Source organism: Mobula hypostoma, chromosome 29, assembly GCF_963921235.1.
Source record: "Mobula hypostoma chromosome 29, sMobHyp1.1, whole genome shotgun sequence".
Classification (NCBI taxonomy): Eukaryota; Metazoa; Chordata; class Chondrichthyes; order Myliobatiformes; family Myliobatidae; genus Mobula; species Mobula hypostoma.
The window spans coordinates 21,918,559-21,941,648 of NC_086125.1; the positions used below are offsets into that span (position 1 = coordinate 21,918,559).

Here is a 23,090-nt window from a genome sequence, read left to right on the forward strand (position 1 = left end):
AAAATCTTAACCCTGACATCTCCTCTGTACCTGCTTCCAAGCACCTTAAAACTATGCCCTTTCGTGTTAGCCATTTCAACCCTGGGAAAAAGCCTCTGACTATCCAGACGATCAATGCCTCTCATCATCTTATGCACTTCCATCAGGTCACCTCTCATCCTCCGCTGCTCCAAGGAGAAAAGGCCGAGTTCACTCAACCTATTCTCATAAGGCATGCTCCCCAATCCGGGTCTTGCTTATCTCTTCAACATCCTTCTCACAATGGTTTTAGAGTAGCAGGGATAAAATTAATCACTTACTGTATGTTGTTTGGATTGGGTGGTGACTGTAACCTTCATTTGATCTCACAGATGGATCAGAAGAGGAGAAAGTGAGCAGTTTCAAATACCTGGGTGTCAAGATCTCTGAAGATCTAACCTGGTCCCAACATATTGATGTCGTTATAAAGAAGGCAAGACAGTGACTATATTTCATTAGGAGTTTGAAGAGATTTGGTATGTCAACAAATACACTCAAAAACTTCCATAGATGTACCGTGGAGAGCATTCTGACAGGCTGCATCACTGTCTGGTATGGGGCGGGGGGCTACTGTACAGGACCGAAAGAAGCTGCAAAGGGTTGTAAATTTAGTCGGCTCCATCTTGGATACCAACCTACAAGATACCCAGGACGTCTCCAAGGAGCGATGTCTCAGAAAGGCAGCGTCCATTATTAAGGGCCTCCAGCACCCAGGGCATGGTCTTTTCTCACTGTTACCATCAGGAAGGAGGTACAGAAGCCTGAAGGCACACACCCAGCGATTCAGGAATAGCTTCTTCCCCTCTGCCATCCGATACCTAAATGGACATTGAGCCAGTGAACACTAGCTCATTCTTTTAATATACATTATTTCAGTTTTTGCACAATTTTTAATCTATTCAATATACGTATACTGTAATTTATCTATTTATTACTCTTATTATTTTATTATTTTTTTCATCTTCTTCTATATTATGTATTGCATTGAACTGCTGCTGCTAAGCTAACAAATTTCACGACACATGCCGGTTATAATAAACCTGATTCTGATTTGTTGAAGGATGTTAATTGTGTTTTCTCGATAACTCTCAATGTTATGATCACTATAACTGCAGAAGACCAAATGTCAGTGAAACAAATAAAACTCATTCAGGACTTCCATTTGGAAGCTCCTCCCACAGTCTGAATTGTTCCAGCAGTTGGAACTCATTACTGAAACTCAGCAGGTCACGTATCGTCTATGGAGGGGAATAGACAGTCGATATTTTGAGTCGAGACCCTCTTCTGGACTGTAAAGGAAAGAGGCATATGCTAGAATCAGAAGGTGGGGAGGAGATAGGAAACAAGCTGGCAGGTGATAGGTGAGACCAGCAGAAGGGGAAAGTGAGCAGGTGGGATGAAGTAAGAAGATGGGTGGGGGAATAAGTGGAAAAGGTAAAGGGCTGAAGAAGAATAAATAATCTGATTGGGGAGGACAGTGAACCATGGAAGAAAGGGATGGATGGAGGGGGACTAGAGGGAGGAGACAGGAAGGTGAGAAGAAAAAGGGTAAGAGAGTAACCAGGGGAATGGAAAAAGAGAGAAAGGGGAAGGGGGGTTATAGGAAGTTATCTTTCTCCCTCCTTCTCTATTTTTCCATTCTGGTTACCCTTTTGCCCCTTCTCCTCACCTGCTCATCTCTCCCTCTTGTTCCTGTCCTCCTTCCCTTTCTTCCATGGTTTTACCTTTACCAGTTCTTTACCTCTTCCAATGATCACCCCCCCAGCTTGTGACTTCATCCCCCTCCCCCACACACTCACCTTCCCCTTCACCTGGTCTCACGTATCACCTGACAGCTTGTACTCCTTCCCCTCCCCCACCTTCTTATTCTGGCTTCTTGCCCTTCATTTCCAGACCTGATGAAGGATCTTGGGCCGATTGGGAGCATTTTTCAATCTCCAATTGCTACAGTCAGAAGTTCCCACCTGCTTTAAAGGGCAACAATTATACCAGTGCCCAAGAAAAGCAGGGTGAGCTGCCTTAATGACTATCGTCCAGTAGCACTCACACATATAGTGATGAAGTACTTTGAGAGGTTAGTTATTGCTACAATTAACTCCCGTCCCAGCAACGACCTGGACCCTGTGCAACTTGCCTATCGCCACAATAGTTCTACAGTGGATGTCATCTCATTGGCTCCTCATGCAGTCTTGAACCTACTGGACCATACAAATAACTATGTCAGGATGTTGTTTACTGACTACAGTTCAGCGTTTAACACAATTTTTCCCATCAAAAATCTCCAGATCCTGAGCCTCTGTATCTCTCTCTGCAATTAGACCCTTGTCTTCCTAACTGGAAGTCCACAATCTGTGCAGATCAGAAATAACATCTCCAACTTACTGACAATTGATACTGGTGTACCTCAGGGATGAACGCTTAGCCCACTGGTCTCCTCTATCCACACCCATGACTGTGTGGCTAGGCATAACTCAAATGCCATCTATAAATGTGCTGATGATAGACATTTTGTTGGCAGATTTTCAGATGGTGGCAAATAGTCTTAGAGGAGTGAGATTTAACAGTGACTTGAGTGGTGTCACAGCAACAACCCTGCTCTCAACGACTTTGTGCACGACCCCCTATTGAATTGATGGTTGGGACATAATACCACAATGCCCCACTTTACACAAGAGATCCCATTGAACACACACAAAATGCTGGAGGGACTCAGCAGCATCTATGGTGGGGAATAAGGAGCTGATGTTTTGGGCTGAGACTTTCATCAGGACTCTTGCCTTTAGACGTTTTCAGGAAGCAAACTTCATTTCCTTCTCCATTGTGTAGTCAGTGTGATGGTGAGATTATACAGCATATAAAACCCAGAGCTCACCGTGACATCTGACACTAGAAAGGGGGAGGTGCGTAGAGAATGGGTCTCGGCAACATGAGCAGCTGCCTGCCTCTTCTGGGTAAGTGTTAATTCTGGAATATTTCTCTTTCTGTCTCTGGCCCACTCTATTCCCTCCCCTCTCCACTCCTCTACCTCCCTTCTTCCTCCTCACTCCCTCCCTTCTGTTGCTCTTTGTCCTACCCTCCCCCTTCTTCCCCTCTCCCTTAACTTTCCTCATCATATTCCTGTTGCTTGTCCATTCCTTTCCATCTTCAAGTCTACAACCAGGGCTGGACTTTAGGCAGGGCTAGGCTGGGCTGCAGCCCAGGGACCAGAGCTGCAGGGGGGCCCAAAATAGGTAGCTATCATCACGGTGGACAAAAAAAATACGGAAGTGGAGCACAGAAAAGAAAAATGAAACAAGAAAAAGAGGAACGTGGGAAAGAAGCATTAAAAAAGACATTGAAATTGACAGAATTTTTTAGACCTGTTCTCGATGATGCAGCAGTACCATCACTCTTGTCACAGTCTGAGACCGGTGGACAAATGGAGACTTGTTCAACAGCTAGTGCCAGCACCAGCATTAGCACAGGACCACCGTCCATGCCACAGTCTGCAGCTAACATTGAAGAGGCAGAGAGCTTGACTTTGGGATTCCCGACCACAGAGGCCTCCGAACAACCAAATTGGGCTGCCATTAATGTTAACGTTACCACTACTGAAGATCCTTACAGCACTGATCCTGCTCGCTGGGGAAAGGAAATGTTAGATGATTCAGTTCAAGTATACAGGGCTAAGAAAGGGCCGGAGCCCTGCCTGATTAGGGATGTGGATATCAAAGCTTTGGAACAAGTATACAAACAGCAGAAATGTTTTTTTCTCCAAATTTCACTTCAAACGCAAGCTCGTAAATGGTGAGTACATATCATATGGCTCTTATATTCCCCTTCCACCGGCTGTGTGGTTTGTTTTGCATGCCGCATCTTCAGTGATGGTAACATTCAGTCCATCTTCGAAACTGGTTTTAGCGACTGGAAACATGCCGCTGAGCGCGAATCAGAGCATCTCATTTTTCAAAAAGATTATTGGATTATTGTCAAGTTTCCTAGTTTGTCATAGTGCCATCTCTCTTGGCCTTTTTATCTCTCATTTCCATTTTACTTTCTCAGAACACATGGTTGAGAAAAATACCTAGATAAAAACGCTTTGGCATTGCTTGAGAAATCAGGCCTATGGTATGTGCAGCAATAGCTAAATAAAGATTTAAGATTGGGTACATCATACTTCATCTCCTCATAACTCTACTAAGCCAACTAAGCCTAGGTCAATTTTTGAGTGCTTTAGATGCTGTCCTTTAAACTAAGAATCTGCATTACTGTCTGTCCTCCCTATTAAGGCCTGCAAGTTTATAGCCTACGTATTGTACTGAACCAAAGTCTTGGTCCTCAGCTTTGATACCGAGGGGCCTGTTCTGTGGCAGTGTTCAGAAGTAAGTCCTGGGCTAATTCAATGAGCCCAGAGTCCAGTAAAGATACTCTTTGTCCACCCCTTTGAGCATCTTCTCCTGGCTGAAGAGGGAGAGGAAATCAGTGGACCAACCCTCTGAGGATGTTGGACCAAATCTCGGACAAACGGACATCACCCTAAAAGGACCAGCCATGAATTCACGGTATTGTTCAAGGTAGATCGCATGGGCCAGCACGTGGCCCAGGGGGTGAATGTTCTCTGGGCAAAGATGCTGCCATCTGTGCTGAGGGAGAAGACCAGACTCGAGCTTCTGAGGAAGTGAGAGTCAGTGGACCCAGGTTTAGTCTTGATCACAGGTACTGTCTGTGAACTTTGCATGTTCTTCCCATGCACATGAGGTTCCTCTGGGTGTTCCAGTTGCCTCTCACATCCCAAGGATATACAGGGTTAATTATCACTGAAAGCTACCTCTTAGTGTAGGTAAAAAGCAAAATAACCAGAGGGGAGTTGATGGGCATCTGAGGGAGAATGTTGCCGGGAAACAGGGAAATAAGAAGGGAAACAGGACACAAAGAAGAGAAAATCTGCAGATGCTGGAAATCCAAGCACCAGACAGAAAATTTTGGAGGAACTCAGCAGGTAAGGTAGCATCTATAGAATAAAGTACAGTTGATGTTTCAGGCCGAACCCCTTTGGCAGAACTGGAGAGAAAAAGCGGAGGAGTAGATTTAAAAGGTGGGCTAGGGGAAAGAGTACCACCGGGGGAGGGATGAAGTAAAGAGCTGGGAAGTTGATTGGTGAGATGAGATGAGAGGGAGAAAAAGGGATGGGTAATGGAGAAGGGGTGGGGATGGCGTCTGGGGTTGGGAGCATTACTGGAAGGATGAGAAATTGATGTTCATGCCATCAGGTTGGAAGCTACCCAAAAGTAATATAAGGTGTTGTTCCTCCAACCTAAGCGTGGCCTTGTCATGACAGTGGAGGAGGACATGGATGGATATAATGGAATGGGACTAGGAAGTGAAATTAGAAAGGTGCCACTGGGAGATCTGACTTGTTCTCGCGGATAGAGCGTAGATGCTCAGCGAAGCGGTCTCCCAATCTATGTCGGGTCTCACCGATGTACAGCAGGCCATGCTGTGAGCACCGAACACAGTAAATGACCCCAACAGAACCGCAGGTAAAGTGTCATCTCACCTGGAAGGACTGTTTAGGGCCCTGGATGGTCGTGAGGGAGGAGGTGTAGGGGCAGCTGTACTTGTTCCGCTTGCAAGGATAAGTATCGGGAGGGACAATTGGACAAAGGAGTCTCATAGGGAAACAGAAAGTGTGGGGGAGGAGGGAAAGGTGTGCTTGGTGGTGGAATCCCATTGGAGGTGGTGGAAGTTTCAGAGAGTTATGTGCTGGACGCAGAGGCTGGAGGGATATTAGGTGAGGACAAGAGGAACCCTATCCCTGGTAGGGTGGCGGGAGGATGGGGTAAGCAGACATGCATGAAATGAGTTTGTGGATCTTAGGTAGGAGGTAGAAATGGGGGGTGTGGGGTGCAGTACCTGTGAGGTTGGTGGCGGTGGATGGGAGATCCTCAGAGCCAAAAAGGTTAGTGATAGTGTGGATGACCATGGCCTGCTGTTCCTTAGTGGGGTCCTTTTCGAGGGGTAGGTAAAAGGAGGCGTCTGAGAGTTGGCGTTGGGCCTCAGCAAGTAAGAAGTCAGAAGGGGTTGCTCTGCTGGAGCTGGTGTGGGATGGATGGGCTGAATGGCTTCTGGCTGGCACACAAGTCGGTAACATGGCAATGACCACACTGTGTCACGAGAGGGACATCCACCCAGTCACCTGGTTTTCCCAAGTGCTTGATTCCGGAATCTCTGAGGATCTCCAAGGTCATCCCGGCCTGCCCTGGTGACTGATCTTATTGAGAGCTGGTGGAGGACAATGGTCAGTTCCACCATTGTTCGGGAGTATCTGAGACAATGTTTGGAAGGTGGCCCCACAAACTGTGTGTGCATCCTGGCTGGATTGATTAGGCGAGAACAGTCTGTTAAAGGTACAGGCCAAGTCTCCTATTCCCTCTGGATCCTTGTCTGGGGACAGAGCAGGAAAATGGTCAGAGACAGAGGGCCAGGTATAATTATCATACTGACAGCACAGGCTTGAAGGGTTGAATGGTCTCATCCTATCCTCTATGTTTCTATGAGCAGGAAGGGCTGTCATCGAGCATATCTTCCTGATCTGGTGATGAAGCCTCCACCATTTCCCCACCAGTCAGAAGAGCGAGTCACAGTCCAGATTATCTGGGACCTTGCACATTTTAGTACATTATGAGCTGCAGGTCTGTTAGTGGACTCTTCAAACCCTGGTACCTTTGTCCCGGGACTGGCTCCTCCACAGCTTGAGACAGGCTGGACTCTCATATCCATGTCCCTCTGAAGGAATTCCATCACAGAACTTAGTCTGTGGTCTGCCCCCTCACAATTGATTGGATTTGGTGGAGGTAGCTTTACTCTGTATATAACTCATGTTGTCTCTGCCCATGATATATTTATGGGACAATGTGAAGGGAGCTTCATTCTGTACTTACACCATGATGTCCTTGTGTCAGTACCTCCACCTGAACTCTGTCTTTATGTGTGTTTTCCCCCTAGCTGTCAGTCTGTGGTTTTGTATTGCCATGTGCTCCTGTCCCCGCTCCTGCTCTACTCTGGCTTCTGTATTAGTGAGCACTCCGTCTTTCATCGGTTTCTCATTATTACCTGTACTGCTGCCCGCTGTGTCTCATTGTGCTCCAACTATCATCTGCCTCTCTGTTTATTGCTCAGTGTATTTCAGTCCTGTGTTTTCACCTGTTTGTTGCCAGATTGTGCCAGTGAATTTTCCTGAGCCTTTCCAGCATTCGTATCTGAACTCTGTCTGTCCGAATATCGACTCTGTTTCTCCAATTCTGGTTTTTGGATTTCTCTGGATGTTTTGATCTCTGCCTGAACTTTGACGATGACCTTGTTTGCACCTTGGGATTTGATACTCAGTTAATATCACTGTGTGCACAGTACTGGGTCTGCGATTGGATCCCTGCTCCAGTGCCCTGACAGCTTGTGGTACATTGCAAACGAAGAGTTACCATGAATTTAACCCATGATATCCTGCTGAGGATATGTTTGATGGGATGACACAGAAGGAGTGTTACTCTGTATTTAACCCACGTAGTCACTGGTCTGGAAGTATTTCATGGGATACTTGACCAATTTTTATGCCATGGAGGTGTACCATTAAAAAAATATATCTATATATATATATAAACTATATCTTTATATATATATATATAGATTGTAACACCCAAAATGCAGAGAATAAAAACCACATCATGCCCATAAAAAAAGAATAAAATAAAAGAGCTATTAACTGGAGTAAGGGGAAATATGAGGCTATCAGGCAAGATCTTGGAAGCATAAATTGGGAACAGTAGTCTGGCAGATTGACCTCTACCTTGCTGAGGCCAGGCAGCAACTCTCAGACACCTCCTCTTACTTGCCCCTTGAACAGGACCCCACTAAGGAGCACCAGGCCATTGTCTCGTGCGCCATTGCTGACCTTATCGACTCTGAGGATCTCCGACCCACTGCCACCAACCTGAGAGTTCCCTTACCCCGCACCTCCCGTTTCTACCTCCTTTCCAAAGTCCATAAACCTGACTGTCCAGGTAGACCCATTGTTTCTGCCAGTTCCTGTCCCACTGAACTTGTGGCTGCATACCTCAACTTTGTTTTGTGCCCCTGGTTCAGTCCCTTCCAACTTACGTCCGTGACACTTCACACACTCTTGATCTTTTCAATGACTTTAAGTTCCCCGACCCTGATAGTCTCATTTTCACCATGAGTGTCCATTCCCAATACATCTCCATCACCCTTCAGGAGGACCTTAAAGCTCTCTGCTTCTTTCTGGACAACAGACCCAAACACTTCCCTTCCCACCACTCTCCTCTGTCTTCCAGAACCGGTTCTTGCCCTCAATAATTTATCCTTTGGTTAATTCCACTTCCCTCAAACTAAAGATGCAGCCATGGGCGCTCACAGGTGACCCAGAAATGCCAGCCTTTTGATCGGCTACGTGGAACAGTCCATGTTCCAAGCCTACACAAGCATCATCCTCCAAATTCTTCTTACACTACATTGACGACTGCATTGGTGCTGCATCCTGCACCCATTCTCAGGCTGAGGCTTTTCAATAGGATTGGAACGGAAGGAGAGAAGTCAGGGTGAGAAGTTGGGGGAAGTTGCTTATGAGGCAACTGAGATATCCTCTTTCTTCAGAGAAAGGGACGTCCCTTCCATCACCGTTTATGCTGCCCACACCCTCATTTCTTTCATTTTGCACACATCTGCCCTCACCCCATCCTCCTTCTGCTACACCAGGGATAGGGTTCCTCACCTACCACCCCACGAGCCTCCACTTCCAGCACATAACCTTCGTAACTTCTGCCATCTCCAATGGGATCCCACCACCGAGCACATCTTCCCCCCGCCCCACGTTTCCTCTTTCCACAGGGATTACTCCCTACTTGACTCCCTTGTCCACTCATCCCCCCTCCAATGATCTCCGCCCCTGGTACTTATCCTTGTAAGTAGAACAAGTGTCACACCTTCCCCTACACCTCCTCTCTCGCTATTATTCAGAGCCACTAACAGTCTTTCCAGGTGAGGTGATACTTCTCCTGTGAGTCTGCTGGGGTCACGTACTGTATCCAGTGCTCCCTGTGTCCTGCATATTCATGAGACCCGACGTAGACTGGGAGAACACTTCACTGAGCACCCTTGATCCATTTGCCACAAAATGGGATCTTCCGGTGGCCACCCAATTCAATTCTGGATTGCATGCCCAATCCCATTCTGACATGTCAGTTCATGGTCTCCTCTACTGCCGCGATGAGGCCACATTCAGGTTGGAAGAACAACATCTTATATTCCATCGGGGTAACCTCCAACCTGATGGTGTGAACATTGATTTTTTGAACTTCCGGCAATTGTTCCCCCCACCCTTCCTTCACCATTCTCTATTCCCCATTCCCTGTTTCCCTCTCTCCCCTTATCTCCTTAGCTGCCCATCACCTCCCTCTGGTGTTTCTCCTCTTTCTTTTTCTTCCATGGTCTTCTGTCCTCTCCTGTCAGATTCCCCCTTCTGCAACCCTTTATCTCCTTCACCAATCAACTTCTCAGCTCTTTACTTCACCTCCTCCCCTTCTTACGGTTTCATCGATCACCTGCCACCTTGTACTTGTTTCTCCCCTTCCCCCAACTTCTCACTAAGACTTCTCCCCTTCCTTTCCAATCCTATTGGAGAGTCTTGGCTCAAAACATTGACTGTTTACTCTTTTCCACAGATGCTGCCTGGCTGCTGAGTTCCTCCAGCATTTTGTGTGTGTTGCTTGAATTTCCAGCATCTGCAGATTTTCTCGCATTTTAGTTACAAGGAAAATGACTGACCCTTGTCTTGCAACTCTCAGCCCTTATCTGTTTCTGTCTCGGGGAGAGGAATTCCAAATCTTTCTTTCCAAATTCCAGGGTAACCTAATTTACCCCCAGTGATGGCATGTTGTGATGCACAAAAATTTCTTCCCTGAGGACAGTGAATCTCTGGAGCTCTGAATTCACCAAGGATGGTGAAGGCTGGATCATTAGGAATATTTAACGTGCAAATAGATACTGTAAGTCTTTGCAAAATCAAGGCATTGAGTCCTTGGGAAACTGGCACAAAAGGATCAGACCCAGATTCATTATCACTGTCTTCTATAACATGAAATTCGTGCTTTATGTCAGCATTATAGAGCAGACATAAAATTACGATAAATTATAAAATAGATGCATGGTACAAAGAGAAGGACTAATGAGGTAGTGTTCGTTGGTTCTTGGGCCATTCAGAAATCTGAAGATAGTGGAGAAGAAGCTGTTCCGTAAAATGTTGAGTGTGTATCTTCACCATTTCTCTAATGGTAGTAATGAGAAGGGGGTAGGTCCCAAATGATGAATGCTGCCTTTTGAGGCGTTGTCTTTTGTAGATGTCCTTGATGATGGGAGGGTGGTGTCTGTGATGGAACTGGCTGAGTCTGCTGACTCTTTTGATCCTGGGTGGTGATGCAACCCATCGGACCACTCTCCTCCATAGAAATTCCTAACAAGGTGTAGCAACTGATGTCCCTTCCTCATGACTGCATCAATGTATTGGGCCCAGGATATGTTGTGTTGATGTTGATGCTGTGGACTTTGCTGGGAATTCCAATGGTGCAGCACTCCAATCATTGGAGTTCATCTTTTGGAGGGATGGGATGGAAAATAATTAGTTCCATTGTTGATGGTTGAGAGAAAATTACACTTAAACTGGAAATCTTAAGCTCAAAGTAAACTTATTATCAAAATAAGTATATGTCACCATATACTACTTTGGAAATCATTTTCTTGCAGGCAAAAACTGGAACATAAATAAATACCATAGAATTTATTAAACATTATAAATAATAAAGACTGACAAACAAGCAATCTGCAAAAGAGTTCAAATCATGTCAATAAGAAAAAGTAAATATATAATACAGAGAACATGAGACGTAGACTTCCTGAAAGTGAATCCATAGGTTGTGGAATCAGTTCATCATTGAGGAGAGTGAAGTTATCCATGGTAGTTCAGGAGATTGATGGTTGTTGGGTAATAACTGTTCCTGAACAGTTATTGAGACCTAAGGCTCCTGTATCTCACCATCCAGGACTTTTCCTCTTCTCAATAGTCCCATCAACAAAGCAGTACAGAGCCTGAAGACCCACACTCAATGTTTTCCAAACAGCTGCCATCAGTCCTGTCATCAGATTTCTGAAATGTCCATGAACTCACGAATACTATCTCATAACACCTTGTTTGGATATTAGTTAATATTTATCACTTCAAAGTTCAAAATAAATTTATTATCATATGGTAAGTTACCATGTACTATCCTGAGATTCATTTTTTGAAGACATTTACAAGGAAATAAAGCAATACAGTAAAATTTATATAAAACTCTACATAAACAAAGACTAACAAACAATCAAAATACAAAAGAAGGCAAAACTTGCTTCTCACACCACTAGGTTCAGGAAGTTATTACCCTTAACCATCAGCCTCCTGAACCAGTGCAGATAACTTCAACAGGTGATGTGGAGTCACATGAGCTTTGGAGACCAGTGTCAGAAGTCAATACTGGTGGCTGGATTTTGGTCACTGAGAACAAAGCACAGACACTCCTGTGATCAATGCCATCAATCCAAAGTCTGATTTTGCCCATCTCAGGAGGTGGGGCTATTAACTCTCTCACCGTCCCACAGTTGTCATCATCTCTGGCTATGTTCAGTATTGGGGTGTTGTGTTCCAGGAGGGAAGGAGTAAAAATGACAGAACCAAAGTCTAACTGCTTCATTTTCATTTTTCTAGTTATCTTGTGCTGTGGTATGTTCCAAGACATTCTGTCCCAAAATCACAAGTGTCAACCAGGTCATCGATTTGAACCATCACAAAACAAATGTTTCGGTGAGTTTTAAATTCCCTCAGGTGACTGAGTTTGGTTGAGGTTTAAATGGGTGATACAGTTCAATTAATGGTTTCAATGAATGTACATTTGGTGCCCACTTTATTAGGTACACATGTACACCTGCTCATTAATGCAAATGTCCAATCAGCCAATCATGTGGCAGCAACTCAATGCACAAAAGCATGCAGACATGGTCAAAGGGTTCAATTGTTGTTCAGACCAAAGATCAGGATGGAGTAGAAATGTGATGTAAGTGACTTTGGCTGTGGAATGATTGTTGGTGCCAGACAGGGTGGGTTGAGTATCTCAGAACCTGCTGATCTCCTGGGATTTTCACACACGACAGACTCTAGAACATCTAGTGAACAGCAGTTCTGTGAGTGAAAACACCTTGTAATGAGAAAGTGTTATGTTTTGTAACTCCAAAACACAAAACGAATTAAAAGCAAAACCACAGAGCCAGAGCCAGGGATAACTCATGTACATTTAGTTTTGAACCAGAACACTTACTCAAACAATATATTTACAATATTACTCAAATATTTCTGAGATATTAAATACACAACAGAAAGGTCAAAGGAGAATGGCCAGACTGGTTCAAGCTGATAGGAAGGCGACAGTAACTCAAATAACCATGGGTTACAACAATGGTGTGTAGAAGGGCATCTCTGAATGCACAGCACTGTATATTGATCCCTCTGAGTTCCTCTCCGGTAAATAAATAAATTCCAGTATGGATAATTGTGAAATATGGTGTAACTAGAGTTTTATAGAGCTGCAATATTTCCTCACAGCTCTTAACATAAAAACATAGAAAATAGGTGCAGGAGTAGGTCATTCGGCCCTTCGAGCCTGCACCGCCATTTATTATGATCATGGCTGATCATCCAACTGAGAACCCTGCCCCAGCCTTCCCTCCATACCCCCTGACCCCCGTAGCCACAAGGGCCATATCTAACTCCCTCTTAGATATAGCCAATGAACTGGCCTCAACTGTTTCCTGTGGCAGAGAATTCCACAGATTCACCATTCTCTGTGTGAAGAAGTTTTTCCTAATCTCGGTCCTAAAAGGCTTCCCCTTTATCCTCAAACTGTGACCCCTTGTTCTGGACTTCCCCAACATCGGGAACAATCTTCCTGCATCTAGCCTGTCCAATCCCTTTAGGATTTTATACCTTTCAATTAGATCCCCCCTCAATCTTCTAAATTCCAACGAGTACAAGCCCAGTTCATCCAGTCTTTCTTCATATGAAAGTCCTGCTATCCCAGGAATCAATCTGGTGAACCTTCTTTGTACTCTCTCTATGGCAAGGATGTCTTTCCTCAGATTAGGGGACCAAAACTGCACACAATACTCCAGTTATGGTCTCACCAAGGCCTTGTACAACTGCAGTAGTACCTCCCTGCTCCTGTACTCGAACCCTCTTGCTATAAATGCCAGCATACCATTCGCCTTTTTCACCGCCTGCTGTACCTGCATGCCCACTTTCAATGACTGGTGTATAATGACACCCAGGTCTGTTGCACCTTCCCTTTTCCTAATCGGCCACCATTCAGATAATAATCTGTTTTCCTATTTTTTCCACCAAAGTGGATAACTTCACATTTATCCACATTAAATTGCATCTGCCATGAATTTGCCCACTCACCCAACCTATCCAAGTCACTCTGCATCCTCTTAGCATCCTCCTCACAGCTAACACTGCCACCTAGCTTCGTGTCATCCGCAAACTTGGAGATGCTGCATTTAATTCCCTCATCCAAGTCATTAATATATATTGTAAACAGCTGGGGTCCCAGCACTGAACCTTGCGGTACCCCACTAGTCACCGCCTGCCATTCTGAAAAGGTCCTGTTTATTCCCCCTCTTTGCTTCGTGTCTGCTAACCAATTCTCCATCCACATCAATACCTTACCCCCAATACCGTGTGCTTTAAGTTTGCACACTAATCTCCTGTGTGGGACCTTGTCAAAAGCCTTTTGAAAATCCAAATATACCACATCCACTGGTTCTCCCCTATCCACTCTACTAGTTAAATCCTCAAAAAATTCTATGAGATTCGTCAGACATGATTTTCCTTTCACAAATCCATGCTGACTTTGTCCGATGATTTCACCGCTTTCCAAATGTGCTGTTATCACATCTTTGATAACTGACTCCAGCAGTTTCCCCACCACCGACGTTAGGCTAACCGGTCTATAATTCCCCGGTTTCTCTCTCCCTCCTTTTTTAAAAAGTGGGGTTACATTAGCCACCCTCCAATCCTCAGGAACTAGTCCAGAATCTAATGAGCTTTGAAAAATTATCATTAATGCATCCATTATTTCTTGGGCTACTTCCTTAAGCACTCTAGGATGCAGACCATCTGGCCCTGGGGATTTATCTGCCTTGAATCCCTTCAATTTACCTAACATCACTTCCCTACAAACATGTATTTCGCACAGTTCCTCCATCTCACTGGACCCTCTGTCCCCTACTATTTCTGGAAGATTATTTATGTCCTCCTTAGTGAAGACAGAACCAAAGTAATTATTCAATTGGTCTGCCATGTCCTTGCTCTCCATAATCAATTCACCTGTTTCTGTCTGTAGGGGACCTACATTTGTCTTTCCCAGTCTTTTCCTTTTTACATATCTATAAAAGCTTTTACAGTCAGTTTTTATGTTTCCTGCCAGTTTTCTCTCATAATCTTTTTTCCCCTTCCTAATTAAGCCCTTTGTCTTCCTCTGCTGAACTCTGAATTTCTCCCAGTCCTCAGGTGAGCCACTTTCTCTGGCTAATTTGTATGCTTCTTCTTTGGAATTGATACTATCCCTAATTTCTCTTGTCAGCCACGGGTGCACTACCTTCCTTGATTTATTCTTTTGCCAAACTGGGATGAACAATTGTTGTAGTTCATCCATGCAACCTTTAAATGCTTGCCATTGCATATCCACCGTCAATCCTTTAAGTGCCATTTGCCAGTCTATCTTAGCTAATTCACGTCTCACACCTTCAAAGTTACCCCTCTTTAAGTTCAGAACCTTTGTTTCTGAATTAACTATGTAACTCTCCATCTTAATGAAGAATTCCACCATATTATGGTCACTCTTACCCAAGGGGCCTCTCACGACAAGATTGCTAATAAACCCTTCCTCATTGCTCAAAACCCAGTCCAGAATAGCCTGCTCTCCAGTTGGTTCCTCGACATGTTGGTTCAAAAAACCATCCCGCATACATTCCAAGAAATCCTCTTCCTCAGCACCTTTACCAATTTGGTTCACCCAATCTACATGTAGATTGAAGTCACCCATTATAACTGCTGTTCCTTTATTGCACACATTTCTAATTTCCTGTTTAATACCATCTCCGACCTCACTACTACTGTTAGGTGGCCTGTACACAACTCCCACCAGCGTCTTCTGCCCCTTAGTGTTACGCAGCTCTACCCATATCGATTCCACATCTTCCCGGCTTATGTCCTTCCTTTCTATTGCGTTAATCTCTTCTTTAACCAGCAACGCCACCGCACCTCCCCTTCCTTCATGTCTATCCCTCCTGAATGTTGAATATCCCTGAACGTTGAGCTCCCATCCTTGGTCACCCTTGAGCCATGTCTCTGTGATCCCAACTATATCATAATCATTAATAACAATCTGCACTTTCAATTCATCCACCTTATTACAAATGCTCCTTGCATTGACACACAAAGCCTTCAGGCGCTCTTTTACAACTCTCTTAGCCCTTATACAATTATGTTGAAAAGTGGCTCTTTTTAATGCTTGTCCTGGATTTGTCGGCCTGCCACTTTTACTTTTCTCCTTAGTACTTTTTGCTTCTACCCTCACTTTACACCCCTCTGTCTCCCTGCACTGGTTCCCATCCCCCTGTTGTGAACTAACCTCCTCACGCCTATCCTCTTTAATTTGATTCCCACCCACCAACCATTCTAGTTTAAAGTCACCTCAGTAGCCCTCGCTAATCTCCCTGCCAGGATATTGGTCCCCCTAGGATTCAAGTGTAACCCGTCCTTTTTGTACAGGTCACGCCTGCGCCAAAAGAGGTCCCAATGATCCAAAAACTTGAATCCCTGCCCCCTGGTCCAATCCCTCAGCCACGCATTTATCCTCCACCTCATCGTATTCCTACTCTCACCATCACGTGGCACAGGCAGTAATCCCGAGATTACTACCTTTGCGGTCCTTTTTCTCAACTCCCTTCCTAGCTCCCTATATTCTCCTTTCAGGACCTCATCCCTTTTCCTACCTATGTCATTGGTACCTATATGTACCACGACCTCTGGCTCTTCACCCTCCCACTTCAGGATATCTTGGACACGATCAGAAATATCCCGGACCCTGGCACCAGGGAGGCAAACTACCATGCGGGTCTCTGCTCTTGAACACAAATCCTCAACTAATGAAGGCCAACACACCAGAGGCCTTTTTAACCAGTTGATTTAATGTGATGGTAGTGTTGCACAATATTCAGAGGGGTGTCCCTAGTGTGAAGATGGAATCGAAATGTATATGTCAAGCACATTGATGGGTCTGGACTTGACACATCGACCAGTGAAGACAGTGGGTGGCCTTCTATGAAGGGTATGTATGAACCAAATGGTTTTGAAGAAAATCTGGCACTTTTTAAAAATCATATCGCTACAAAAGTCAACTTTAATATTATTTATTTATTTAGTGATATAGTATGGAACAGGCCTTCTGATCCAATGAGCCACACTGCAGCAACCCACCTATCTAACTCTACCCTAATCACAGGACAGTTTACAATAACCAATTAGCCTACCAACCAGTACATCTTTGGACATTGGGAGGAAACCACAACACTTGGAGGAAATCCACACACTCGTGGGGAGAATGTACAAGCCCCTCACAGACAGTGTCGGAATTGATCTCTGAACTTCGGAATAGCCTGAGTTGTAATAACGTTGTGCTGACCGCTACATTACCGTGGCATCCCTGATATTGTTTTCTAAATTCCATCAACTACAGTAGAATCCACTTGTAATGGAGAGCAAAATGTTTACGATTGTAAAGAATTCTTCCTCTTTACACAGATATTGATGAATGTAAAAATGTTGCTATATGTGGACCTCGCAAAAGGTGTTGGAACACAGCTGGCTCTTACAAGTGTCAATGCAAGCAAGGGTACAACACAGTCAATCAGGACTGTGAAGGTGAGGAATTTAAATAACTATGAAATCAAGAATGATTTTCGAGATCTGAATTGTTGGTTATGAATGTGTTAGGTAGCGATCGACTGGTTGGCGACCACTATGTTAGAGACTGTGAATGAAACAAAATTACGAGGGGTATATTGTAGATAGGGAAAATGCAAACAGGATTTTTCCACTGAGGTTGGATGGGTCTCCAAACAGAGAACCATGAGGGGATCTTCTTCGCTCAGAGGGTTGTGAGAGTGTGGAAGGAGTTGTCAGCACCAGAAGTTTGGGTAGGTACATGGATAGCAGGGGTATGGAGTGTTACCGGTGCAGGTTGATGGCAGTAGGCTGTTTAAATGGATCGGCATTGACGAGCTGAGCTGATGCTTCTACTGTGCTGTACTTTTCCATGACTCTAGGGGGCGCTACGGTAGAGTAGCGGTTAGTGCAACGCTATTACAGTTCGGGGTTTCAGAGTTTGGAGTTCAATTCCAGTGCATTCTGTAAGGAGTTTGTACAGAAGTCTGGGCAGGGTAGTGGTCGATGAAAGTTAACTCTGATAAGTGTGAGGGTGGAGACCTTGAAGGTTGGGTATATACCATGAATGGTAGGACACTAGGGAATATTGAAGAACGAAGGGACCCTAATGTGTAGTTGAAAGATCCCTGAAATGTTTCTCCGTCTGCACAGATATTGATGAATGTACTTCCACTCCGTGTGCCCATGAAGCAACTTGTCAGAACACAGATGGTTCATTCAAGTGTATTTGCAGCACAGGTTTTCAGTCGACTGAGAAGGCTGGCTCCAGTGGAAGGAGGAGCTGTGAAGATAATTACCATAAATAACTGTGACATAGAATAAAGATCAAATTGCCAATCTCCAGGATGGTCAAAGTCAAAGTCAAAGTTTAGTTTATTGTAATATGCACAAATTGATGTATGCTCTAGTACAATGTAAAACTTACCAGATGGGCCAAATGGCCTAATTCTGCTCCTATGTCTTTTGATCTTACGGTCTTACCTGCAGCAGCATCACAGGCACATAGCATGATGTAAGAGTCATTCACAAGAAAAACATACATTAAATACAGTGGATTCTGATTGATTGGGCCATCAGTTAATTGGGGCAGCCGCTTATTTGGGAGAACGCTGAAAAAACAAAAACTAATTGTGAACATTGCCAAGAATCCCTTCAGTTACTTTGGACACCATGCAGCTTATTTGGGGCAGGAGACGGTTGCCGAACAATTTCTAACTAGTGTCAATCATGCATATGTGTGTGTATATTGGACGCTATACTCTGCTGAGAGCAGAGTTTTTAAATACAATGGATTCTTGATAATTGGGACGCATCAAGACCAGCACATTTTGGTCCAATCAGTGGTTGTCATGGAAATATTAAAACTTATTAAAATGTCAAACTATCATTTAACTAACAATTTACGTATTTAAATGAAATGCAGACGAATCAGTACACCGCCAGTACTACTAGAGTACTATAAAACTGTGTATTAATTCTTAATAGTTATCAACAGAGGAATTAATCTGCTGTGTACTTCTGATTGGCTGTAAATGAACAAAATCAGTGCAGACAGCTACAAACGTTTGTAGTACAGACAACAGACTGCCTTTATAGATTACTTTGGACAATTGCATCCTCCAATTCTTCATTTTTATTGATAATATTCATAATGATTGTCCATACCTTTGTAATTCCTAATTTGTTGAAGTAGTGATATGGTTTCATTTTCACTCTTGGCCATGTCTGGTATCTTCAAGTCCGAACGGTTGAAACTCCATTGAGCAAAACAGTTCCGAATTCTGCTGCTAATTTCTTGCCAGCTTTCAATGACAAAAGTCACTGCGTTTTGAACACAAACACATGTAACTGACGCTACTTAAAGGCTGATTGCTCTAAGCATAGCGCAGTGTCTAACGGCCATGCAAGTGGACGTGAATCACACTGGTTAGAAACTGTTTGGAAAAGCTCCTACCCCAATTAAGCAGCATAGTTGTCCCAAATACTGAAAGAAAATGAGGCTATTTTCTCAATTTAGTTTTTGTTCTTTAAGAGTTGTCCCAAAAATGGCTTCCCTAATTAACCGGATTCTGCTGAAGCATCAGTTGTGTGTGTTTGTGTTCAAAAAACAGTGATTTTCTGTCACTAATAGTTGGCGAGAAATATGTCGCAGTGTTGGGGCATTTCCTAAAATTAAAGAATAATCTCATGGCTGCTGCTGCTTTGAGAGGAAATATTAAAGATGAGGTAAGGCAAAAAAAAAGTGGGGGTTTTAGATCTTTGGACAGCTCTGGTTATTAATGCTGAATAAAAGAGAGGACTAGAATATGAAAGCAAGAATGTAATGCTGAGGCTTGAGAAGGCATTGGTCAGAACGGATTTGGGCCCCTTATCTAAGAAAAGATGTTCTGGCAATGGAGGGGGTCCAGAGAATGATCCCACGAATGACACGATTAACATATGAGGAGCATTTGATGATTCTAGGCCTGTAGTCTAGTGCTCCCCAACCACTGGGCCGCAAAGCACGTGATACCGGGCTGCGAGGAAACAATATGATTTGGCGATATGAAACGATATGAGACAGCTGCACCTTTCCTCATACCCTGTCATGCCCACTGTTGAACTTTAACGCACGCGAGGTCATCAGTGACCCAAGACGTTCAAAGGAATGGGTCCGTGACCCATTTGTGAATGTTTCCGGTGATCTCCCATGTCAGCGTGGGAAAAAAATCAACTCCTCGAGCTTGTAAATGATGATGGGCTGAAAAATATGTTTGACATAACATCTCTGCCAGCATTCTGGATCAAAGTCAAGGCTGAATATCCTGAGATAGCCACGAAAGCACTGAAAACGTTGCTTCCATTTCCAACATCATATCGCTGTGAAGTGGAGTTTTCTGCAATGAATGCAACGAAAACTAAATTGCCAAGTAGAGTGGACAAAAGGAACCCATTCGAGTATCGCTGTCTCCCATCAACCCTCGATAGGACCATGTTGTTGCAGGAAAACAAGCCCAGGGCTCCCACTGATTCAGCGATATTGGTGTGTTGCAATGATTTAATATGTTCACACGAGGACAGTATGCGCTGTGTGTTTAATATCCAAACGTTACTTAAAATGTTATGATGCTATTGACTTATAAGTGACTTATAATTCAGTGGTCCCCAATCTCCGGACTGCAAAGAATGCAGTGGAACAGCGGTAGCCAGAACACACCCAGCACAGCTTTAAGAAAAAAACTGAAATAAACAAGCTAATTGATGCCGGCCCAGATCAGAGGCAACACAATCGGCTTGTTTATTTCAGCTTTTTTCTTAAAGATGTGCTGGGTGAATTCTGGCTACCACTGAACCACTGAATTCTTCGTGGCAACGTATTGGTCCGCGGCCCGGAGGTTTGGGACCACTGTTATAATTCACTTATCACTATATTGATGTGAGGAAAATATGCACTGTGTGCTTAATATTAAGTTCATTAGACAAACCCCCTTAGAAACGAAATTGAGTGTATTAGCCACTTGTAAGTGACTTATAGTTGATTTATCACCTATATTCCGGTCGTGTTTAACACCACACTCCGCCGGTCCACAAGAATATTGTCAATATTAAACCGGTCCACAGTGCAAAAAAGGTTGTGGACCCCTGCTGTAGTCGCTTGAATTTTTTAGCAGAGGGTGGTGAATCTGTGGAATTTATTGCCTCAGGAGACGGCTCCAATACAAACAGAAATCAGAATCAGGTTTATGATCACCGAGGTATGTTGTGAAATTTGTTGCTTTGCTGAAGCAGTACAGTGCGATATATGAAACGTACTATAAATTGGTCAGAAATACATATTCAAAAATTAATTAAGTAGTAAATAAAGAGAGCAAAACAAGTGTGGTAATATTCATGGGTTCATTGTCTGTTCTGAAAACTGATGGAGGAGGGGGAGATATTCCTAAAAAGTTGAATGTTTGTCTTCAGGCTTCTGTACCTCGTGCATGATGGCAGTATTGAGAAGCGGGCATGTCCTGGGTGGTGGGGTTCCTTCATGATGGATGCCACCTGTTTGAAGCAGTGTGTTTTCAAGATGCCCTAAATGGTGGTGAGACTAACGCCCATAGAAACCGGCTGAGTTTACAACCCTCAGTATGTTTTTCTGGTGCTGTGCACTGGCCCCTCCATACTTGATGGTGATGCAGTCAGTCAGAATGCTCTCTGTTGTACATCTGTAGCAATTTGTTAGCTCCATCTACCTATATTGACCAGACAGATCGTTTGAAAACAAGAAACCACCATCAACACAACCTTTAGGACCACATCCAAGCTGGTTAACAGTTTTAGTTACCATGGTCATTACTGCTTAAGTCCGGAATCCTAAATTCCCACATCGATCAACATCATAATCAAAGTCAAAGTAAATTTATTATCAAAGTACATATATGTCAGCATATACAACACTGTGATTCATCTACTGACAGAAATTATTGCCTTTGGTTCAAGAGCCTCTGGACTCACACCACTAGGTTCAGGAACAGCTACTACCGCTAAACCATCAGGCTCTTGAACCAAAGGAAATAACGTCACAAAACTTCACTTGCATCATCATTGACGTGTTCCCAGAACCAGATTCAAAGACTCCTCATCTCATGTTGTCGATAGTTATTGCTTATTTATTATTATTATTATTTCTGTTTCTATTAGCAGAGTTTGTTGTCTTCTGCACTCTGGGTGACTGCCCTAGTTGGGCATCTTTCATTGATTCTGTTATGATTATTATTCATTTTTTTTTGCAATTTATTTTTTATTGAAGTTCATCATTGAACAAACATTTCCATAAGATGTACTTCAGACACTGTACATATAGATTATATATTCATATTTGCCACAAATATCCACATCATATTTGTCTGAGGTATAGAAAGGAGATGAAAGAATGAACAAGCTAAAGGAGAAAACTATGTACAAGTAGATTTTTTTGTTTTTACAACATATTCATTGATTTGTGAGAATAAAATCAGACCTATGAGGTGTTATGTAGTTAAACCATTTTTCCCAGTATGAATCAAATTGTTCCAACTTATGACTAACAGATGATGTTGTCTTCTCCATTTTGTAAACATCCATTGTAATTTCCATTCATGCATTTAAAGTTGGGCTCTGCTGTGATAACTATTTCCTGGTAACCAGCCACCAGCAGTATATTCATTAAATATTCATCTCTTTTCAACCACTCTTGAGGTATATACCCAAAACATATGGTCTTACTTTCTAAGGGTATTTCACATTTAGAGATGTCTTGAAGGGCATTGTGTATCCCACTCCAATAGCCTTTGATAACGGGGCAATCCCAGAAAGTATGACAATGGTTCACAATTTGATTTCCACAATTTCTCCAGCAAACAGGGTGGTTACTATCAAAATGGGATTTCTGAGGAGGAGTAATAAAATATTTTATCAATTTTTTCCATCCAAACTCCCTCCATTTCTGTGAACTGGTACACTTCCATTGATGCCTCCATATTATTGTCCATTCTTCCTCAGATATAATTATCCCTCCTTCCTTCTCCCATATTGTTTTAATGTATGAAGTTGAATGTGTTCTAAGATTTGACAAACCCTTATATATGCTTGAAATGATTCTACTACCATTATCTGAATTATATACTTCTCTAAATAGCTCTATCAAACATTTACTTGACTTGGTTACGTTTTAAACCCTCCTATTAGCATACTGTTGCATCTGTAAATCCCGATAAAAGTCTTGTTTTTCTAATAAGTGTTTCTCTTTAAGCATTTCAAAACTAAACAGTGTTCCTTCTTTCATTATATTGCAAATAGCTGTTATTCCTTTAGCTGTCCACTCCTTAAATCTAGCATCCAGTTTATTTGGCGTAAAACCCGAGTCATATGCACACCATTTAAGAATTGCAAAATCCCCCTCTAGTTTATATACTTTTATGATAGTTTTCCATATTTTAAGAGTCCATTTCACCCATGGGTTATCAATAGTATTTATGTACCTTTG

At 43.3% G+C, this 23,090-nt stretch overlaps 1 protein-coding gene across 1 annotated transcript in view; it reads left to right on the forward strand.

The window, feature by feature from the left end:
- The first annotated feature begins 2,944 nt into the window (after positions 1-2,944).
- The window catches only part of LOC134339291 (adhesion G protein-coupled receptor E1-like), an 85,175-nt gene continuing 65,029 nt past the window's right edge, over positions 2,945-23,090 (forward strand). Inside the window, exons 1-3 of the mRNA XM_063035668.1 lie at positions 2,945-2,969; positions 16,958-17,077; positions 17,753-17,888. Of these exons, the coding sequence (XP_062891738.1) occupies positions 2,945-2,969; positions 16,958-17,077; positions 17,753-17,888 (281 nt within the window). The remainder of the gene's footprint in view (positions 2,970-16,957; positions 17,078-17,752; positions 17,889-23,090) is intronic.